This window comes from Herpailurus yagouaroundi, unplaced genomic scaffold, assembly GCF_014898765.1.
Source record: "Herpailurus yagouaroundi ecotype Mexico unplaced genomic scaffold, PumYag 210, whole genome shotgun sequence".
NCBI lineage: Eukaryota > Metazoa > Chordata > Mammalia > Carnivora > Felidae > Herpailurus > Herpailurus yagouaroundi.
In genome coordinates, this window is record NW_024412441.1 from 19,112,556 (window position 1) to 19,132,772 (window position 20,217).

The window sequence follows — 20,217 nt, forward strand, 5'->3', positions numbered from 1 at the left end:
TCAGGCTCTGTGCTGACAGCTCAGAGCCTGGAGCCTGCTTCAGATTCTGTGTTTCCCTCTCTCTCTGCCCCTCCCTTGCTCATGCTCTGTCTCTCTGTCTCAAAAATAAATAAAAACATTAAAAAATTTAAAAAAAATAAAAATAAAAATACAAACTTTATCTATAATTTGTCACTATATAAATACCCTAAAGGTCATGAATTATATTTAGCTAAATATATTACCAAGACATTTATTATACTCAATAAATACATACCAAGAAGCACAATAAATTCAACTCTTCCTTCGGCATTTTGTAAGCCACGCTAACTTGAGAGATTTAGAGGTAAAGAATTTATATACTCCTGAAATCATTGTTGCACTATATGCTAACTAACTTGGATGTAAATTTAAAAATAAATAATTTTAAAAAATAGAAGTAAAGAATTTACATTATCAAATCCAGGAAACAAGAAAAACTTTGAAAAATTAAAAAAAAAAGAAAAACCAAAACCAGAAACTGTATATGCACTTATTTCCTTAGTTGAGTCTTTTATCACAACTGGCCTGAATTTCAGCAATACCTCCTACTTTCTTCTCTTTCGGCGTTTTACCATATATAGCTACAAATTCCTTGAAAGTGCAAATTGGAGTTAACTCCTGTAACCTTATGGTGCTTTATCACACTGAGAGTAAGATTTAAAAAATGTTGTGATGCCAACCCTACTGACCTCTCCAGTTTAACTTTCCACCATCCCCTATGTATCTAAGTTCCAGGATGCTAGACTCATTTTAAAAACTTTACTAAGTTATTGAAGATGTTATATATTATGTCCTACAACCCTCTTTATAAGAATTCCCAAAGAAAACTTGGCTCATGTCTCAGTTTCAGGAAAACATGCTTCTCTTGGATACCTGGTTTGTTCTTATCCTCAGGACAGTGAATTATTTAACTAAAATTTCCTTTTTGCCCTTGTCTGAAGAAATTTTTAAAACAATCTGCAACCCATCTCTAGTAACTAGCACAGAACCTGTGTACAATGATCTCCTGTTTGCTATTCCTGTCCCATGCTTTCACTAAGTTTATTTTCCCCTGTTCTTATTACCTAAGCTATTTTCATTACTTGTATCATTTTTTAAACTATAGGATGTGGGGGATGCCTGGGTGGCTCAGTTGGTTAAGCATCTGACTCTTGATTTCAGCTTAGGTCATTATCACACAGTTTGTGGGTTCAGGCCCCTAGTCAGGCTTTCCACTATCAGTGAGGAGCCTGCTTGGGATTCTCTGTCTGCCCCTCCCCTACCCTCTCTCTCTTAAAATAAAAAAAATAAATAAATAAAATAAAAAAAAACACCATAGGATGTGGGATAAACAAACAGATAAACTTCAATTTATCTATTTATATATATTTTTGTCTTTGTTCATGGCTTCTACAGTGTCATATTTCTGAGCAATAAGAGCACACTAAAAATGTTTGCTAACCTTCCACTATACCAGGTTAAATGCCTCTCCTTCTGTGATCCATAAAGCCTCTTACACAGTTTAATCTTAGTATTTTATAATGTATATTATGTGTTTACCTCCCTGTCCCACTAAATTCTAAGCAACTTTAAAGTGATAGTCTCTATTCTAGGGAAGCCTGGGTGGCTCAGTCGGTTAAAGTGTCTGATTTTGGCTCAAGTCACGATCTCATGGTTTGTGGTTCGAGCCTTGAGTCAGGCTCTGTGCTGACAGCTCAGAGCCTGGAGCTTGCCTCAGCTTCTGTGTCTCCCTCTTTGCCCCTTCCCCCCTCCTTAAATAAACATTAAAAAACAATTTTAAGTGATTGTCTCCAACTTCTGTATCAACACACCTCTCATTTATCATTTATTATATATCTAGCATATAATGCTCAAATTATTTTTAAATAAAAACAAATACATTATAAATAAATACTCATTCCTCTCACCTTTAACATCAAGCCCTACTTTACTCAATTCTAAGACACAAGTACTTTAGAAGAGATAGTTTCAAGTAGGAGAAAGGATGTAGGCTTTGCAATTAGGCAGACAGGTTCAAATCCTGTTGTAGTTCTTTACCAGTTACTTAACCCTGGGCAATTTACCGTATTTTCTTGATCCTAAGAGATACATCTGACTTCAGAAAAAATAAATGGAAGCCTCTTAACTTTCATCTGCTAAACGGAGAGAATACCTACAATGTGTAGGGTGTAGTCAGGTACAAAAGTTCAAGTAAAATTTCTGGCTGGTAACAGGTAATCAAAAAGTAATTTAAGGGGCGCCTGGGTGGCGCAGTCAGTTAAGCGTCCGACTTCAGCCAGGTCACGATCTCGCGGTCCGTGAGTTCGAGCCCCGCGTCGGGCTCTGGGCTGATGGCTCAGAGCCTGGAGCCTGTTTCCGATTCTGTGTCTCCCTCTCTCTCTGCCCCTCCCCTGTTCATGCTCTGTCTCTCTCTGTCCCAAAAATAAATAAACGTTGGAAAAAAAAAATTTTTTTTTAAAAAGTAACTTAAAAAAAAAAACTTTTGGGGGGCACCCGGGTGGCTCAGTCAGTTAAGTGTCCGACTTTAGCTCAGGTCATGGTCTCACAGCTCATGGGCTTGAGCCCTGCATCTGGCTCTGGGCTAATAGCTCAGAGTCTGGAGCCTGCTTCAGATTGTCTCTCTCTCTCTCTCTCTCTCTCTCTCTCTCTCTCTCTCTGCCCCTCCCCCACTCACGCTGTCTCTCTCTCTCAAAAGTAAATAAACATTAAAAAAAAATTTTTAACTATTTATTTTGAAATAAGTAAAGATTCACAGGAAGTTGTAAAGAGTACAGAGAGGTCTCCTATACCCTTGACCCACTTTCCCCAATAGTTACATCTTAAACAATTATAGCACAATATCACAGAGATTTGACATTGATATGATATGTGCATATTGTTTTCTATTCCATTTTATCCCATGTATAGACTGCTGTAATCAGCATCTCAATAAGATACAGAATTATTCCATCACCACAAAGATTGCCCTACTGACACCCCTTTACAGTCACATCCACTACCCTGCCCATCCTTAACTTTTAGCAACCACTAATCTCTATAATTCTCTTTTCAGGAATGTTATATAAATAAAATCATGTGATAAAGATCATAGTATGTGATCTCTCGTCATTGGCTTTTTCACACAACATAATGTCGTTGCGATCTATCCAAGTTCTATGGACCAATAGTTCAATCTTTTTTGTTGCTGAGTAATATTTCATGGTATAGATTACCACAGTTTGCTTAGTCATTTACCTATTAAGGGAAATTGTAATTGTTTCCAGTCTTTGACAAACAATGCTGCTATGAACCGTCATATACAAGTTTTTGAGTGGACATAAGTTTTCATGTCTGTAGAATATCCAGAACTATCTGGTTTCTCCTCATCCTTGCCAGCATTGGGTATTGTCACTATTTTTAACTGTTCTTATAGGTGTGCATTGTTATTTTATCTTGGACTTAATTTGCATTTCCCTGATGTTTGGAAAGGTTGAGCATTTTCATGTGCTCAACATATATCCTTCTGTGAAATACCTCTTCATGTCTTTTGCTCATTTTCTAATTGAATTGTTGCTTTTTACTGCTGAGTTTTAAGAATTCTTCATGTACCCTACATATGATTCTTCTGGCAGAAATATGGTTTGTAGGGGCACCTGGGTGGCTCAGTCGGTTAAGCTTCCGACTTCGGCTCAGGTCATGATCTCGCGGTTTGTGGGTTTGAGCCCTGCACCAGGCTCTGTGCTGACAGCTCAGAGCCTGAAGCCTGCTTCAGATTCTGCGTCTCTCTCTCTCTCTCTCTCTCCCTCTCTCTCTCTCTGCCCCTCCCCTACTTGTGCTCTGTCTCTCGCTCTCTCAAAAATAAACGTTAAAAAAAATTTTTTTAAAAGAAGTATGGGTTATCGTTTTTTTTCATCCTGTTAACAGGGTCTTTCACAAAGTAAAGTATTTAAATTTTGGTGAAGTCTGAGTATCAATTTTTCTTTTATGAATCATGCTTTTGGTGTCACACTAAGAACTCTTCACCAAGCCCAAAGCCCTGAAGGTTTTCTGTTACCCTATAAAAGTTTCATAGTTTTGTGTTTTATATTTAAATCTATGATCCATTTTGAATTAATTTTTATATAAGGTGTGAAGTTTAGGCTTAGGTTCATTTTCTTCCCTAAAAGATATCCAATTGTTCCAGCATCTTTTATTGAAAAGATTATCTTTCTTCCATTAAACTGCACTTGCACTTCTGTCAAAAACCTTTTGGCTGTACTTGCATAAGGCTATTTCTGGATTCACTATTCTGTATCATTGATCTGTGTCTATCCCCCCCACCATACAGTCTTAATTACTGTAGATATACACAAAGTTTTGAAACCAAAAGAGAATGACTCTTTCCACTTTATTATTCTTTTTCAAAGCTGTTTTTGCTGGGGTTTTGATGGGAATTGCATTAAACCCGTATATCAATTTGGAGAAAACTGACATTTTTATTATGTTTAGGCTTCCAATCCATTAACATGATCAGTCTCTGGATCCAAAGCAGGCTCTGTGGTGACAGCAGCAAGCCCGATGCGGGGCTCGAACTCACGAACCATGAGATCATGACCTAAGCCAAAGTCAGAGGTTCAACCAACAAAGTCACCCAGGTGCCCCTCATGTGCTTTCTTGCCATTTGTAGGTCTTTGGAAAAATGTCTATTCAAAAATAACTATTCAGGTCCTTTGCTCACTTTTGAATTGTTTTTTTTTTTTATTGTTGTAGAGTTCTTTGTATATTCTCAATTATTAATCCGTATCAAATGCATGATTTAGATATAACTTCTCCTATGCATTTTTTAATAGACTTTATTTTTTTCTTTAGAGCAGTTTTAGGTTTACAGAAAAATTGATCAGGAAGTACAGAGAGTTCCCATATACCCCTTCTCCCCACTCCACACACAGTTTCCCATCTTATTTAAATCTTGTATTTGTACAGTACATTTGTTACAATTAATGACAACATTGACACATTTAATTAAAGTCAGAGTTTATATTAGGATTTACTGTTTGGGTTGTAGATTCTATGGGTTTTGACAAATGCATAATAACATGCACCTACCATTACTATATCATATAGAATAGTTTCACTACTTGAAAAATACATGTCCTCCATTTACCCCTCCGACTCTCCTTTCCACCAAATCCCCGGCAACCAGTGATCTTTCTAATGTCTCTATGTTTTGTATTTTTCAGGTCATATAGTTGGAATCATAAAAGTATGTAACCTTTTTCAGTTGGCTTTCTTCACCTAGCAATTTGCTTTCAAGGTTCCTTCATGGCTTTTTGTGGCTTGATAGCTCATTTCTTTTTATCAACGACTAATATTCCATTGTACAGATATACCACAATTTGCTTATCTATTCACCTTTTGAAGAATATCTTGGTTGATTCCAAAATTTCCACTTGGTTCTTCTTTATATCCTTTCTTTCTTAGATGAGATTTTCTATTTTTTACTTATTTCAAACATGCTCAGAATTCCTGTTGGAGTATTTATATGGCAACTGATTTAATATCTGTGTGAGATAACTGTAGTATCTAATTCATCTTTGTGTTGGCATCTCTTGGTTGTCTTTTCTCACTGAGGTTGAGATATTCCTGATTCTTGAGATAAAAGGTAATTTTTTTTTAATATTTTTAAAATTTATTTATTTATTTTGAGAGAGAGAGAGCACAAGTGAGGTAGGGGCAAAGACAGAGGGGGAGAGAGAATTCCAAGCAGTTTCTGCACTGTCATCAAAGAGCCCCATGCGAGGCTTGAACTCACAAACTGTGAGGTCATGATGTGAACCGAAATCAAGAGTCAGATGCTTACCCGACTGAGCCACCCAGGCACTCCAAGAAGTGATTTTTTTCATTGAGATCTGCTCTTGTGTTATGGTAGGCTTCCTGTCACACTTCCTGGTATTTTAGTTCTAGCTAAAAAGGTGGGACACTACCTTCTTACTGCTAGGTGTAGGTGAAGTCCAATTTCTCTACTAGGCCTCTCTTGACACCTGGAGAGGGCGCTCTCCTTGTTACTCTAGGCAGGGATGGGAGTTCAGGGTCCCCACCAGGCAGGCCCCTGCTGACACCACCACAGTGAGGAAGAACAGAGGCAACTTGTTACTGTTCCCATGTGTCCTCCACCACCACTGCGGGTGAGTAAACTGGTTAATGCTAAGAGGTGGCAAAAGTCCTGACTCTGCATTATGTCTCCTCTGACACCACCTTAGCAAAAAGGGGACACTTCTTACTCTGAGTGAGGGTGGATATCTAGGTGCCCCACATGGTCTTTGCTGACTTTATGGGGTTGGAGGATGTACTTACTGCCTGGTGGGCACTAAAGTCTTGGCTCCCCAGCCAGCATTCCTCTTTGATAGCACGCTGGTGCGATGGAGGGTTGGGGACTGGGGCATGAGGCATGGCCAGGACTCCTTGTTACAGCATGGCAAAAGTGGAAGTCTAGGCTCTTAACTCAGCCTTTGCTGGCAGGAGTGGGGCTACAGAGTGTTTTTCATGGGCAGGTATTGGCTAAGAGTAGTATGCATTAGAAACAAACCTATAAATACAAAGAACAAAATGGTGGGGGAGGGAATGGAAAAATGAGTGAAGGGGAGTGGGGGATATATAGGTTTCCAGTCATGGAATGAATAAGTCATGGGGATAGTCAATGGTATTGTAACAGCATCGTATGGTAATAGATGGCAACTACTCTTGGGGTGAGGATAGCATAATATATAGAGCTGTCAAATCACTACACTGTACACCTGAAACTAATCTAACACTGGATGTCAACTGTACTTCAATACAAAAATTAAAAAATAAAAGACAGAAAAAGAGTAACTTCACCAGGGAAAAACCCAGAAGATATCGCTTTAATCGAAAGATCCAAATAAAGATCATTAGTAATAGAACAAATTGAAATTGTGTGCTACTTGATGGGATGCAATGAAAAGAACCCACCACCATTTCTGTACTATTCCTGTCTGTATTCATGTTGTACCTTAAGCCAACATTTATTATGTCACAGTTTCCGGGGGTGAGGGATCTGGGAGTGGCTTAATTTGCTAATTCTGGTTTAAGGTCTCTCACAAGGTCAGAAGAGTCAGCCAGGGTGACAGTCACCATGGCAAGGTTTAACTGGGACTGGAGAATCCACTCCCAAGCTCACCCAACACAGTGTGCAGGCCTGTTTCTCACTGGTTACTGGCTAGATGATTCAGTACCTTGCCATGCTGGCCTGTTCACAGGGCTACTCACATCATGGATGTTTGCTTCCTTCAGAGCAAATGATCCAAGAGATCACTCTATAACTTAATCACTTCTGCTCTATGCTCTTGGTCACAAAGATCAATTATGGTACAATGTGTGAAAAGACCGCATAAGAATGGGAGTAACATGAGGTGGGGCCAATTTGAAGGCTACCACACAGCCAAAGGTTCATTAACATAATCATGACAAACCCAAATCAATGGCCATTCTACAAAATAATTCACCTGTGTTAAATTTTTTTTTTTTTTTTTTTTACATATATGTATTTTTGAGAGACAGAGCACAAATAGGGGAAGGGCAGAGAGAGAGACAGACAGACAGACACAGAATCCAAAGCAGGCTCCAGGCTCCAAGCTGTCAGCACAGAGCCTGACATGGGGCTCCAACTCACAAACCGCGAGATCGTGACCAGAGCTGAAGTCAGACGCTCAACTGACTGAGCCACCCAGGCGTCCCTCACCTGTGTTCTTTAAAGTGTCATAGTCATGAACATCAAGGAAGAATGGGGAACTGTTCCAGAATGAAGGAGATAAATGGACATGATAATTAAGTGCAATGTGCAATGCTGGACTAGATCTTTTTGTAACTGAGGACATTATGGAACAATTGGCAAAAACTAAGCCAGAGGCTTAGCTGGCAGAGATGTATTGAAATTCATTTCCTGATTTTACTAGATTGTACTGTGATCTTGTAGGAAAGTGTTCTTATTTATAGGAAATACCCACTCATATTTTAGAGAGATCAGGACAGCAGATCTGCAATTTACTCTCAAATGGTTTGAGGGACGATAGTCTTTGTTCTGTACTTGTGACTTACATAAGTTTGATATTACTTCCAAATTAAAAAAATACATAAATTATAAAAACCTAGGACAGAGGGGCACTGGTTGGCTCAGTTGGTCAAGCATCTGACTTCAGCTCAAGTCATGATCTCAAGGTCATGGAATCAAGCCCCACATCAGGCTCTGCAGGACAGTGTGGAGCCTGCTTGGGATATTCTCTCTCTCTCTCGCTCTCTCCCTCTCTCTCTGTCCCTGCCCGGCTCACACTCTCTCTCTCCCTCAAAATAACTAAATAAATTTGGGGGAAAAAAAATAAAACCTAGGACAAAGGAAAAAAAACCATATTGCAAGGCTGCTGCCTTCCTAGTTCTTTTGTCTGGAAGAATGGCTCTTCTGAGAACTGTTTTTGTCTGCATCCATTGCTATTTCTAGATGCCAGTTTTTCCAGCACTCTGAGATATATGGAGCAAAAGAAAAACCCAGGAATTCACCAATGTGTCACTTAATGTGTGCTGAGGTCCCTAGCCAGTCTTCCTCCTCCTTCCCACCTTTCAGGATGTCCTTACATTTGTTTTATAACAAAACGCTCAGCATTTTTAGCTGTACTTGGTGGGAGAAATAGGGCAAAGTAAGTCTACTCCATTTTCCTAAAAGAGGAAGTTTCTTTTAATAGCCTTCATTAGTAGCCATACGGCACATCACGCACCAGGTGAACAGACAATACAGAGAACTGGGTTCAAATCTTAGCTAACTTGGAAACTCAAACAAATCCTACTTAGCTCTGTCACTCATTACTCAAATATCTTAATTCTCTAATCTCTTGGAACCTCAGCTTCCATGTCTTTAAAATGGAAATAACATCACTATTTCACAAGGTTGGAAATGATTAAGTAACATTATGTACTTAAAAATACTGGATACAACACTTGCCACATAGTTTGCACTCATTATATGTATCTGAATCTGCATGTATCAAAATGGTTAAGATAGAAATGGAATGATTTTAGACTCATAAGATGTCAATGAGCACTGAATTAGTATTTATTCTCCATCTTTTTGTTTTAAAATAGGCCTCCATCCCAAATTAATTCAGGGAAATACAGAAATTAAATATAACCTGTAATTTCAGTGCAGAGATGAATTTGTCTTGATTTCTCACTTCTTGCTCTAGCTGGAGAGTATTCTGGTATTTTTCAGCTTCAGAAAATGGAGCCCCTAGACCAAAATCATGTTCTTTGGTGGTAACCTAGTGGGAAAAAATGAGAATGATGCAGAGATTTTTTAGTTTAAAACAGTTTTGTGATTCTTTACAACAATTAATGATTTTGGAAATTAACAATATTTTTAGATACATTTTCAATTGTTTTTAACCTTGTCCCACCAGCTAAGAGGATTTTCATCAAGCTTTACTTTCTTAAAATTTCATGTTATAAACTTTTTGTGTTTTCCAAATATAAAACTACAATATTACACATGCTTTTCAAAAAAGACATACCCCATCCTATCCATTTGGGAATCATTGTTCTAAGGAAATACAGGTCAGCAACAAATTATGTAGTCTACCTTTAGGCCTGTGTTGTCCAATATAATAGCTACTAGCTACATATTTGTTGCTGCTTTTGTATATTAACAAAAAGCTTTGCTACACATATCACAAAGGGCTAACTTCCCTAATACAGAAATGATTCTTATAAATAAAAACAGAAAATACTCTAAAAGTTGATGAAGAATATGGATATTTCACAGAAATGGCTCTCAAATAGGTTAAAAGATACTCAATCTCACCATTTAGAAGGATACAAATTAAAACAACACGGAGATACCATTTTTTAATCTCATATTGGCGAAGATCAAAAAGTTGGATATATAATGTAACTTTTTTTTTAATGTTTGTTTATTTTTGAGAGAGAGAGACAGAGACAGGGCTGAGCCGGGGAGGGACAGAAAGAGAGGGAGACAGAGAATCTGAAGTAGACTCCAGGCTCTGAGCTGTCAGCATAGAGCCCAAAGCAGGGCTCGAACCCATGAACCATGAGATCATGCCCTGAGCCAAAATCGATGTCCAACTGACTGAGCCACCCAGGCGCCCCTATAATTTAATATTCTTATACATCACTGGTGGTGGGTTAAATTGACACAATATTTCTTGAGAACAATTATGTAAAATCTAGCAACACTATAAATGCATGTAGCTTCTGCACAGATAATTCTACTTCTAGGAATTTTTCCTACATATATATTTGCCCAAGTGCAAAATAATGTGTTAAAATATTTTTCACTTTAGTATACTGTACATACTACTCCACACTGTGTTTTTTTGTTTGTTTGTTTGTTTTTAAGAGAGAGATAACATGTATGCGCCAGCAAAGGAGAGGAGCAGGGGGAGAGAGAGGGAGAGAGGGAGAGAGGGAGGGAGAGAGGGAGAGAGGGAGGGAGGGAGGGAGAGGGAGAGAATCCCAAGCAGACTCCACACTCAGCTTGGGGCCTGACAAGGGGCTTGATCCCATGAACCTGGGATCATGACCTGACCTGAATCAAGAGTTGGAAGCTCAACCTACTGAGCCACCCATGTACCATCAAAATGTGATTTTTTTACATGAGAATGTATCTCAGAAACTGTGTAATTTAGGAAAGTAATTTTTTCTTTCCCTGAACCAAAGCTAACATTATGTTAAGGAAGAAAGAATTTGCCACAAGCATCCTAGATCTCTCCCAGCCACACAGATGCTATTGTCCAAAATCTAGTGTTTGGGAAAATGCAGGATCAGGATCCCCCAGTCCCTGACCTTGTGTTACACCCTGTGCAATCCAGCACTTAGCAGTCTGACAGGCTTATTTTCCTTTTTTCCTTTCCCTAAACTAGACATAAATCTACTTTTCTGTTTTTCATTCCAACAGTTACTGCCTCACCTGGAATTTCAGCATTAGATCTCACAGAGTATTTCTTTTTCTTTCTTTTTTCTTTTTTTTTTTGGAGGGGAGAGGGGCAGAGGGGGGCAGAGAGAGAGAGAGAGAGAGAGAGAGAGAGAATCTTAAGCAGGCTCCATGCCCACCATGGAGCCCAATATAGGGCTCAATCTCACAACTCCAAGACCATGACACCGCTGAAATCAAGAGTCGGATGCTTAACCAACTGAGCCACCAAGACATCCCTCACAGACTAATTCTAATTTATAAATCATTTAAGATTTTATAGGTTAAGCCAAAATCCCAAGTACCATTGCTTACATAGTTTCTGTTGAAAATGTATTCCTAGTTATAAACATTTGACTTAGAATAACAGATTCAGACTATTCACTATAATTAACAGTACTTTTCAAATCTTCTGAACATCTAAATCATTTAGGAATTTTCTTATCCATGGTAGGCTTGAAATACTGCATTTCTAAAAATGCTGCTCAGTAATTCCTTATTTGGTTAGTACAGAGACTACACTTTGAATAGCAAGGATCTCTTCAAATGAAGTGGAAACCTGCCACGCATTCACAGTTCTTCATAATGTGGTTGCCTCCCACTTCTCCAAACTTATCTCCTAATTGATATCTCCAAGAATCCCTTTATGAAAAACAAACTATTCTACATTCTTTACACATAGGTTCATATTATCATTATAGAAACATACTATCTTTTCTCCATTTAACGAAAGACACTTCTGAGGCACAGCTTGAATTCCATATTTTCTAGTAGGTGTTCTCAGTATTCTCCATCAGATAGTGATTACTTCTTTTTTTTTTTTTAATGTTTACTTATTTTTAAGAGAGAGACAGAACGTGAGTTGGGGAGGGGCAGAGAGAGAGAAAGGGAGACACAGAATCTGAAGCAGGCTGCAGGCTCCAAGCTGTCAGCACAGAACCCAAGGCAGGGCTCAAACCCATGAACCATGAGCATGACCTGAGGCAAAGTCAGACGCTTAACCAACTAGCCACTTCTGTATGTATTGTTTATACAATAATCTGTGTAGCTATTTATTTTTCTGGATATGTCTTCCTCACACAATTATTAGAATCTTACAAACAAGCAGTGTCCTAGAGTTCTCTGTAGTCCTACCAACCTGCACAGAATTCTTTGCATAATAGGAAAGTGCCAATAAAAATTTGTATAGGTTGATAAGGAAGCAGTGTACAAAAGCCGATAAAATTGAACTTTCTTTCTTCTCTTTGGTAAACTGAATAGTCAGGTAGGGATTCTATAAAATTACCTATCAGGTTAGACTAGAAATTAAAAGTAGCAAGAGGCCAAAAGTCTACCTGACAATTGTGGGCAATCATATTAGAGTTGCTACGTTCTCTGCACTATCTTTGGAGGCAGTGAAAAGGGAGAGAAATCAGTGTATCTGAAATGCCCATGCATGGCCTGCCAGTTTCCCCACCTCAGACCACTGAATATCCTCCACACTCCCATAATCTCTATCTAAATGGAACTTGCGTTCCTGTACAGATCTTAAAGAATACAAGTGAAAGTACTTTGGAAGCAGCAAATTGTTACGATAAACACTCAAGCTAAAATCACAACCATTCTCAATGAGGAAGCATCACAGCATAGTGGTTAGGAGCTTGTTCTTTAGCATCAGACTGCTTATGTTCATCATGCTAGTTGTGCTGTTTCTTAGCTGCCTATGAGCAAGTTAGATCTCTGGCCATGGCTTCCCCATCTCTGAAACAGGAATGATAATAATACTTGCGTGATAGAGGTGTGAAGACTAAATGAGTTCGATAAAGCATTTTAGAACACTGCCTGGCAAAAAGAAGTGCTATATATATTATCGGCCATCAAGTCCTACTAGTCTTTTCACTAAAACCTCTCTCAAATACATTTTTTTCTAACCCTACTGTCACCATTTCTATTTATATTTTAAGATTTTAACAACCACATTTATTCACTTACAAAACAAATTTATAAATAGCTAGAATAAGAACGAACCAACATTAGATTCTGGGGATAGGAAGATGGAAAACAAAAACCTACAATTTTTAGATGGATCTAGGGAAGTCCAGAAAAAATAAATCAGAAATTATAGTCAGTATTAACACCATATCAGTGGAATGTAATGTATGCCAAGGGAATATAGAGAAAAAGAGTACAAAAAAGTATTTTTGACTTCAACTTGCCCCAAAAAGACTTAGAATATATTTTCCATGTTCCCCCAAAACTATGAGCAAAAGTTAGAAGACCACAGTTGTTGAAGGGTTGTTACAAAAGAGAAGAATTTGTTTCTTAATTCTCCTTGTATCAAGGACTCCCTTCAGAATTAAACAAAAGCCCTGAGTCCTCTCCTCAGGAAAATAAAAACATACAAAATTTTACAAGCAACTTCAGGGGGTTCAAGAACTCCCTAAAGCTTTTACACTCTAGCTTAAGAAGTCCTAAGGCATAAACACAGTGAAGATACTTAAAACATGGTTAATGTTAACTAATGAAGGAAGACCACTGACCCAATAAAAGTAAACCCAAAGAGGGGCACCTGGGTGGCTCAGTCAGTTGACCATCTGAGTTCAGCTCAGGTCACGATCTCATGGTTTGTGGGTTCAAGCCACGTGTTGGGCTCTGTGCTGACATCTCAGAGCCTGGAGCCTGCTTCAGATTCTGTGTCTCCCTCTCTCTCTCTGCCTCTCCCCCTCTCAAGCTCTCTCTTTCAGAGAATAAACATTAAAATAAAAAAAAAAGTAAACCCAAAGAAATGGTCTGTGCACTGTCATTTGAGACAAGAAAGAGAAAAGCAAGGTCAGGTGAAGATTTAGGTAAGAACGGATAGAAATGTGCAAAAGGTCCTGCCTGGAAGAATTTTCATTTTTCATGAAATAGGAGGTAAGATCATGTGCCAAAAAATATCATCAGTCTTGAGCAAAAGATCATGCATATACTACAAGCTCAACAAATCTACGCAATATTTTGGTAGAAAAATTAAAAATACTGGAGTACTTTATATGGGATTCTGAAATCTGTTTCCACAAAAGTTCAACTTGTTTTCTTTTTATAAAGTTGTCTCCAGAAGTTTACATTAACATTTTGAAGTAGGAAGGAATAGCCTCACTAACAGAAGGATGAAGAAAACCACAGTTTTATGAATAATTTTGAGATAGATTTTGATTATAAAAATGAATGAATAAAGGTTTTGGGAATTCACTTCAAACAAAACAGTAAAGCCACAATGTTTAACCTTTCTTAGGAAAAAGAAATAATCTCTCTAGTCATTGCATCCAAACCCAAGCTGAGTTTTCTTCTATCCAGACTATACTGTAAAGAAATAACTTGTCTTTTTATTTTTTTAATTTTTTTTAACGTTTATTTATTTTTGAGACAGAGAGAGAGAGACACAGCATGAACGGGGGAGGGGCAGAGAGAGAGGGAGACACAGAATCGGAAGCAGGCTCCAGGCTGTGAGCCATCAGCCCAGAGCCCGACGCGGGGCTCAAACTCGCGGACCGCGAGATCGTGACCTGAGCTGGTCGGTCGCTCAACCGACTGAGCCACCCAGGCGCCCCATAACTTGTCTTTTTAAAGGAGCATAAAACAATGGCCTTAGAAGTATCATTTATCAAGACCTCTAAGAAACATAAGAAGTTAAAGAGTTGTTTTTAAGAGGCTTTTCTGAACTAAAAAATATTAATAACAGACTGATGTTAATCACATTCATTAAGACAAAACTACCTTACTAATCAGCTCACTTTAAAAGATTATCATGAGAGACATGTATAGGAAAAGTCCACAGCAGTGTTGCTCATAGTTACCAAAAACTATAAAAACCCTAATACTAGAGTAAATAAATTGTGGTATAGTCTTAAAATGGAGCACTGAACAACAAACTATAAGCAACATGGATAAATCTAAAAAACATAACATTGACTAAAGAAGCAAACTACAAAGGAATACTTACTACAATTCCATTTATATAAAATTCAAAAACAAGCCAAACTAGAATGTCTGTTCATACACAAAGATGGAGAAACTATAAGGAAACGCAAGAAAGAGATTATCATATAAGTCAGGATAGTGGCTACATCTGGGGAGAAAAGGGGACATGTGATGGAAAAGAGAATGGATAATACTTCTCTAATTGCCTCTGTATATGGAATACTCTAAAAGCAAATTACCCTAAAACTGATCTAAGCAACTGAAAAGAATACAGCAAAGGAGCCAACAGAATCTCTACATCTGATTATATGGTGGACAATAAGCAGTGATTTTTTTTCAGACAGTAAACAAAATAAGATATATTTTGGAAGCTGCCATTAAATAATGCCAAAGTTTATTGTTTACAATAAATATTTCATTAATATATGTTCCTAGTTATTTCTCACTAATTAAAATTGAATGGTTTAAGTTCATTGGGCAATTAAACTACAAACAACCAGTTTTATCCTGGAAGCAGATTTGAATAATGTGACACTTTCCACTTATGTTTATAACTAACCTATTTTCTTCTAGTTATAAACTATTTTCCTACTCATCTCCTTCCATGTTTAAAAAACAAACAAACAAAAAACAGTGTTCTTCAAATGCAGAAAACCAGAAGAGAAATTTTAAAACAACGAATATTTTGCGATATAAGGGTCTGGAGTGGAAGAAGGAAAACACTGGGACTCTGTCACTATGCAAATCTTTCTTAAAGCCATGATGCTTGACTTTATTTAAAGAAAAAAAAAAAAAAAAAAAAAAAAAAAACCAGGGCGCCTGGGTGGCGCAGTCGGTTAAGCGTCCGACTTCAGCCAGGTCAAGATCTCGCGGTCTGTGAGTTCGAGCCCCGCGTCAGGCTCTGGGCGGATGGCTCAGAGCCTGGAGCTTGTTTCCGATTCTGTGTCTCCCTCTCTCTCTGCCCCTCCCCCGTTCGTGCTCTGTCTCTCTCTGTCCCAAAAATAAATAAACGTTGAAAAAAAAATTAAAAAAAAAGAAAAAAAAAACATATTCCTATACGTATTTAGGTATCAGGTCCACAGATGCCACAGTTACTCAGCTTGTCTCAAATATTTTTTCAAACAAAACCCAATTCACTCTGACTTTCCTGCGTATAATTTCCAGTGAAATTATTGGAGATTTCCATGCAAATACCTACGTAATCTCGGCCCTTCACCTCCCAAAATCTATAAGGAGGCTTAAAAATGAGACACCGGGAGTCAGGAAGAGCAGGTTGAACTCCCGAATCTCTGACTTTCAAATTCCTCAGCTCCACTCCAAGCGTTTCTAAACAGAACAGTCCCCACAACTACCAAGTGGAGAGCTGTGGCAGGAAGCGAAGCGGTCACCATAGGAACTCGGCTCAACGCTAAGAGCCCAAGAAACGACAACAGGGGAAAAGTTTGCTCCTGGAGGACTTCCTTGGACCGCGACTCTGCTCTCCACCGTCCCTCACAGCGGGTCAAGCAGTGAATACCCACCTCGGAGATCACCCATAGCCCCTAATTCCCGTCACATCCGACCTGTTGCAGGGCCTTTCGGCCCAGGAGCTGCTTTATCCCGACCCAGCGCATCCCTGCTGCTCCCACCTGGAGCTCCGAGTCCCTCCCTGGGCTTCTCGGCCCAGCTTCCTCGCTGGAGCTCATGCTGATGACTGGCGGGCCTTTGCCTGCCCCAGAGATCCAGGTCCCTCCCCGTCTCCATCCTCCGCCCCTTTCCCCTCCCCTCCCACACCTAAATCGACGTGGCCCCGCCCCGGTGGGGGGCAGAGGAAGGCGGGACCCTGAGGGAAGGAGGCGGAGGCGGTTAGCGACGGTCGGAGCCGTCGTCAGCCCCGCCCTCACGCTCTGTACCTGAGGGGGGCTCGTCCTCCACCTCCCCGGCGCCTTCGCTCGGCTTCCTTTCCGCGTGCCCCTATTTCCCGTGCGCACGCGTACCTGGCTCGACCCGCCCTCTCGCGGGGACTACAAGTCGTGCGTGCGCACCCACGCACGTAGCGACGGGTACGTCCACCTGTCCGCCTTTCAAGCCGCGTAGCAGAGGCTTCTTCCTGGTCCATCCGCGCCGCGCAGGCGTACGGCCACGCAGAGCCTAGTCGTACCACCCGAGCGTCCCGTCTCCTAGTAACCAGCCGCAGCCCCCTTTTCCACCACTTAATTCTTACTCTCTGCCTGCGGTGTCGCACCTGGATGGAACGCGCATGCGCAGGGCTGTGTATCCTCCAGCCTTCTTCCCTCAGCTCTAGGATACGTGCTGCTTTGCTGCTGCAGCTTTGTGCCATTTTTCTTAGGGATCCTACACCATTCTGGACACACGTTCAGTGAGTTACTCGGAACGTGTTACTCCCCAGAGCTGCTTTTGAGGGCTGGGAGGTTGGTTAGCTCTCCTGCCGCAGCCAGGGGCCGGTTTTCGGGGAGTCTCCCCGGTGGGGTTCTGCTGCTGCAGCCTCTCGGGAGAGAGCAGTTCTGTTCGGGTGAGCACCGGCAGCCTGCAGCCTGGGGAGCCAGCGGACCCACGACTCGGTCAGCCCTGCACAATTCAGTCATGGTTGAATCGGGAAGTGGCAGGCGCTGATTCCTGACCGGTATTCCTTCCCCACATGTCAGTTCTCTAAAACCCCTTTCCAGAAAAACCACCAGATCGTTAACCAAAAAAGTAAAGGGTATACTACCTCACTTGATATTTAATGTTGTGTCGATTATTTTCCTGTGTAAAACCATTTAAATTTGTGTTCTCCCAAGTAGGGGCCTTGAGTCTTGGAACACTGTAACTTAACCAGGTGTAATATTTTTGGCCATCCAACTATGTTAAAATTAGCCACGTTACCTAAAAGTGGAAAAAGGGCTTTTTAGTGAAAAAGAATAGGGTTGCATTACTCTGCCAAAGTTTTGGAGCCCGGCTTGAAAAAAAATACTATCTTTTTAACATTTCTTAATATTAAATAACTTGTCTTAAATAACCCAAAAAACTTCAGAACTCTAATGGCTGTATCTCCCTGCCTTTTCCTACGGATTAAATAGGTAACTAGGTTTTTAGGGCTGTTCTCTGATGATCAAGTTTTCGCCTGTGTATTTCAAAAGTAATTTCACATTTGAAGAGACAATTCCTGTTTTTGCCAGGTGAGTACTCATTCCCCCCACCCATATATTATTGGCATCCATAAATACATTTTATGTTAGAACAAATTACTTCGTAGAAGTACGTTTAAATATGTGACATGTTTTTCCCATTTCTGTTCTGATTTCTTCACCTGTTTGTGCCATTACATCTCATATTTTGTAGCATTTATTTTCAGCTAGCATATACTTTGTAAGTATAGCTAGACACTAAAAAATTAAGTTGAGAATCCTTGTTATTTTAGACAAAGTCAGAGGTCCCAAGAGGTATTAAAGTGTAATATTACCTAACTGATAAAAATAATTTACAAAGAAGCATGAACTGGGGCACCTGGCTAGCTCAGTAGGTACAGCATGGGACCCTTCCTTTAGGAGTCATGAGTTCAAGCTCCACATTGGGCATAGAGCTTACTTAAAAAAATTTTTTTTAATTTAAAATTTAAAATTAAAAAAAAATTTTTTAAAAACAAACTCTCAAAGACCATCCTAAAAAGTTATTTAAATTTATTAAGTTTATTTAAAGTTATTAAAATTTAAAATTTAAAATTAAAAAAAAAATTTTTTTAAAAACAAACTCTCAAAGACCATCCTAAAAAGTTATTTTAGGGAGAACAATGTATAATCTCATTTCCTTTTCAGATACTAAGATTATGGTGAATAAAATGTTCTCATTATCTAGCATTATTGAAAAGAGGGGAAAATGTATGAACCTCGAAAGTCTGAGTTGAAGACTTGGGAGGAATGAGGGGCTTATTAATACGGAAGTTAGGAAAGTACTTCCCTTAGGGAAAAAAATAAGAAAACCTTAAGCATTTGTGTACACCACCTAGATGTTTCTGAAGATTCTTTGGGAAGAATGTAAGGAAAAGGACATTTTAAGGCCAAACCAGAGCATGAAGATTTTCCTTTCTTTTCCTATCAAGGACTGTTGACTTCGTCCCCCAATCCAAGAAAGTGAACATTTTCTTTCCTCTATGGAAATCCAAAGAGTGGTAAGTGCTCCATTCTGCCCCAACTAATCCTTTTATAGAGTACATATGCTCTCTCACTTGTGACAGGTACTCCTGGGTAATTCTAAGGTCTGGGTTTTCTGTTCCCTTAGCTTCTCCCATCATTTCACAGCTTCACTACAAAAAAATCTGTTTTGCCTTTTTTTCTGTACCTCCTTGGTACCCTAAAAAAATGGGGGACTCCAATTAAACATATGTTTGGGTTCTTGATGTTGTCCCACAACTAACTGATGCTGTGTTCATTTCGATACATCTTGTGAGATATCTTCAAGGTCACTTTCTTTCCTTTGGCAGTGTTAATCCCATCCACCATATTTTTTATGTCAGAATTATATTTTTCATCCCTGGAATTTTAATTCTTTTTTAATATCTTCCACTTCTAACCTCATTGTGCTTATGATTTGCTTTACCTTCTTGAAAATATGGAATATATTTAAAATGGCTTTTAAAGTCCTTGAGTACTAATTCCATCACCTGTGTCATTTCTGGGTTTGTTTTTATTAACTGATTTTTTTTTCCTCCTGTTTATGGGTCATATTTTTCTGCTTGTTTTCATGCCTGGTTAATTTTTTTGGCTAACAGACATTGCAGATTTTACATTGTTGGGTGCTGGAGGTTTTCGGTTTTGTTTTTCTTTAAATATATTTAGGCTGCGTTCTGAAATGCAGTAATGTTACTTGGAAACAGTTTGACTCTTTAGAGCTGCACTGTTAAAAACAGTAACCATTGGGGCACCTGGGTGCCTCAGTTGGTTGAGCGTCCGACTTCAGCTCAGGTCATGATCTCACGGTCTGTGAGTTCAAGCCCCATGTCGGGCTCTGTGCTGATAGGTCGGAGCCTGGAGCCTATTTCGGTTTCTGTATCTCCCTCTCTCTCTGATCCTCCCCCGTTCATGCTCTCTCTCTCTGTCTCAAAAATAAATAAACATTGAAAAAATTTAAAAAAAAAAAAACAGTAACCATTAGGGGCACCTGGGTGGCTCAGTTCGTTGAGCATCCAACTTCAACTCAGCTCATGATCTCACAGTTCGTGAGTTCAAACCCCATGTCGGGCTCTGTGCTGACAGCTCAGAGCCTGGAGCCTGCTTGAGATTCTGTGTGTGTGTGTGTGTGTGTGTGTGTGTGTGTGTGTGTGTGTGTGT

At 39.4% G+C, this 20,217-nt stretch overlaps 2 protein-coding genes across 7 annotated transcripts in view; one reads left to right on the top strand and one right to left on the bottom strand.

Moving 5' to 3' along the window:
* Nucleotides 1-16,896, bottom strand: part of TSGA10 (testis specific 10) — a 160,882-nt gene extending 143,986 nt beyond the window's left edge. For 2 of the 5 annotated variants that reach the window (XM_040453996.1, XM_040453995.1), the window contains exons 1-2: nt 16,474-16,578; nt 9,177-9,305 (exon numbers count right to left, since the gene is read on the bottom strand). In XM_040453996.1, the coding sequence (XP_040309930.1) occupies nt 9,177-9,305; nt 16,474-16,524 (180 nt within the window). In that variant the 5' untranslated portion in view covers nt 16,525-16,578. Of the gene's footprint in view, nt 1-9,176; nt 9,306-16,473; nt 16,642-16,803 lie in introns of those variants that run through there. The other 3 variants (XR_005784263.1, XM_040453999.1, XM_040453997.1) reach the window with 3 other exon arrangements.
* Nucleotides 16,897-18,021: 1,125 nt separating this feature from the next.
* Nucleotides 18,022-20,217, top strand: part of CUNH2orf15 (chromosome unknown C2orf15 homolog) — a 14,870-nt gene continuing 12,674 nt past the window's right edge. Inside the window, exons 1-2 of one of the 2 annotated variants that reach the window (XM_040454006.1) lie at nt 18,022-18,069; nt 18,990-19,058. The gene's annotated coding sequence lies outside the window, so the exon portion shown is untranslated. The remainder of the gene's footprint in view (nt 18,070-18,989; nt 19,059-20,217) is intronic. The other variant, XM_040454005.1, reaches the window with a different exon arrangement.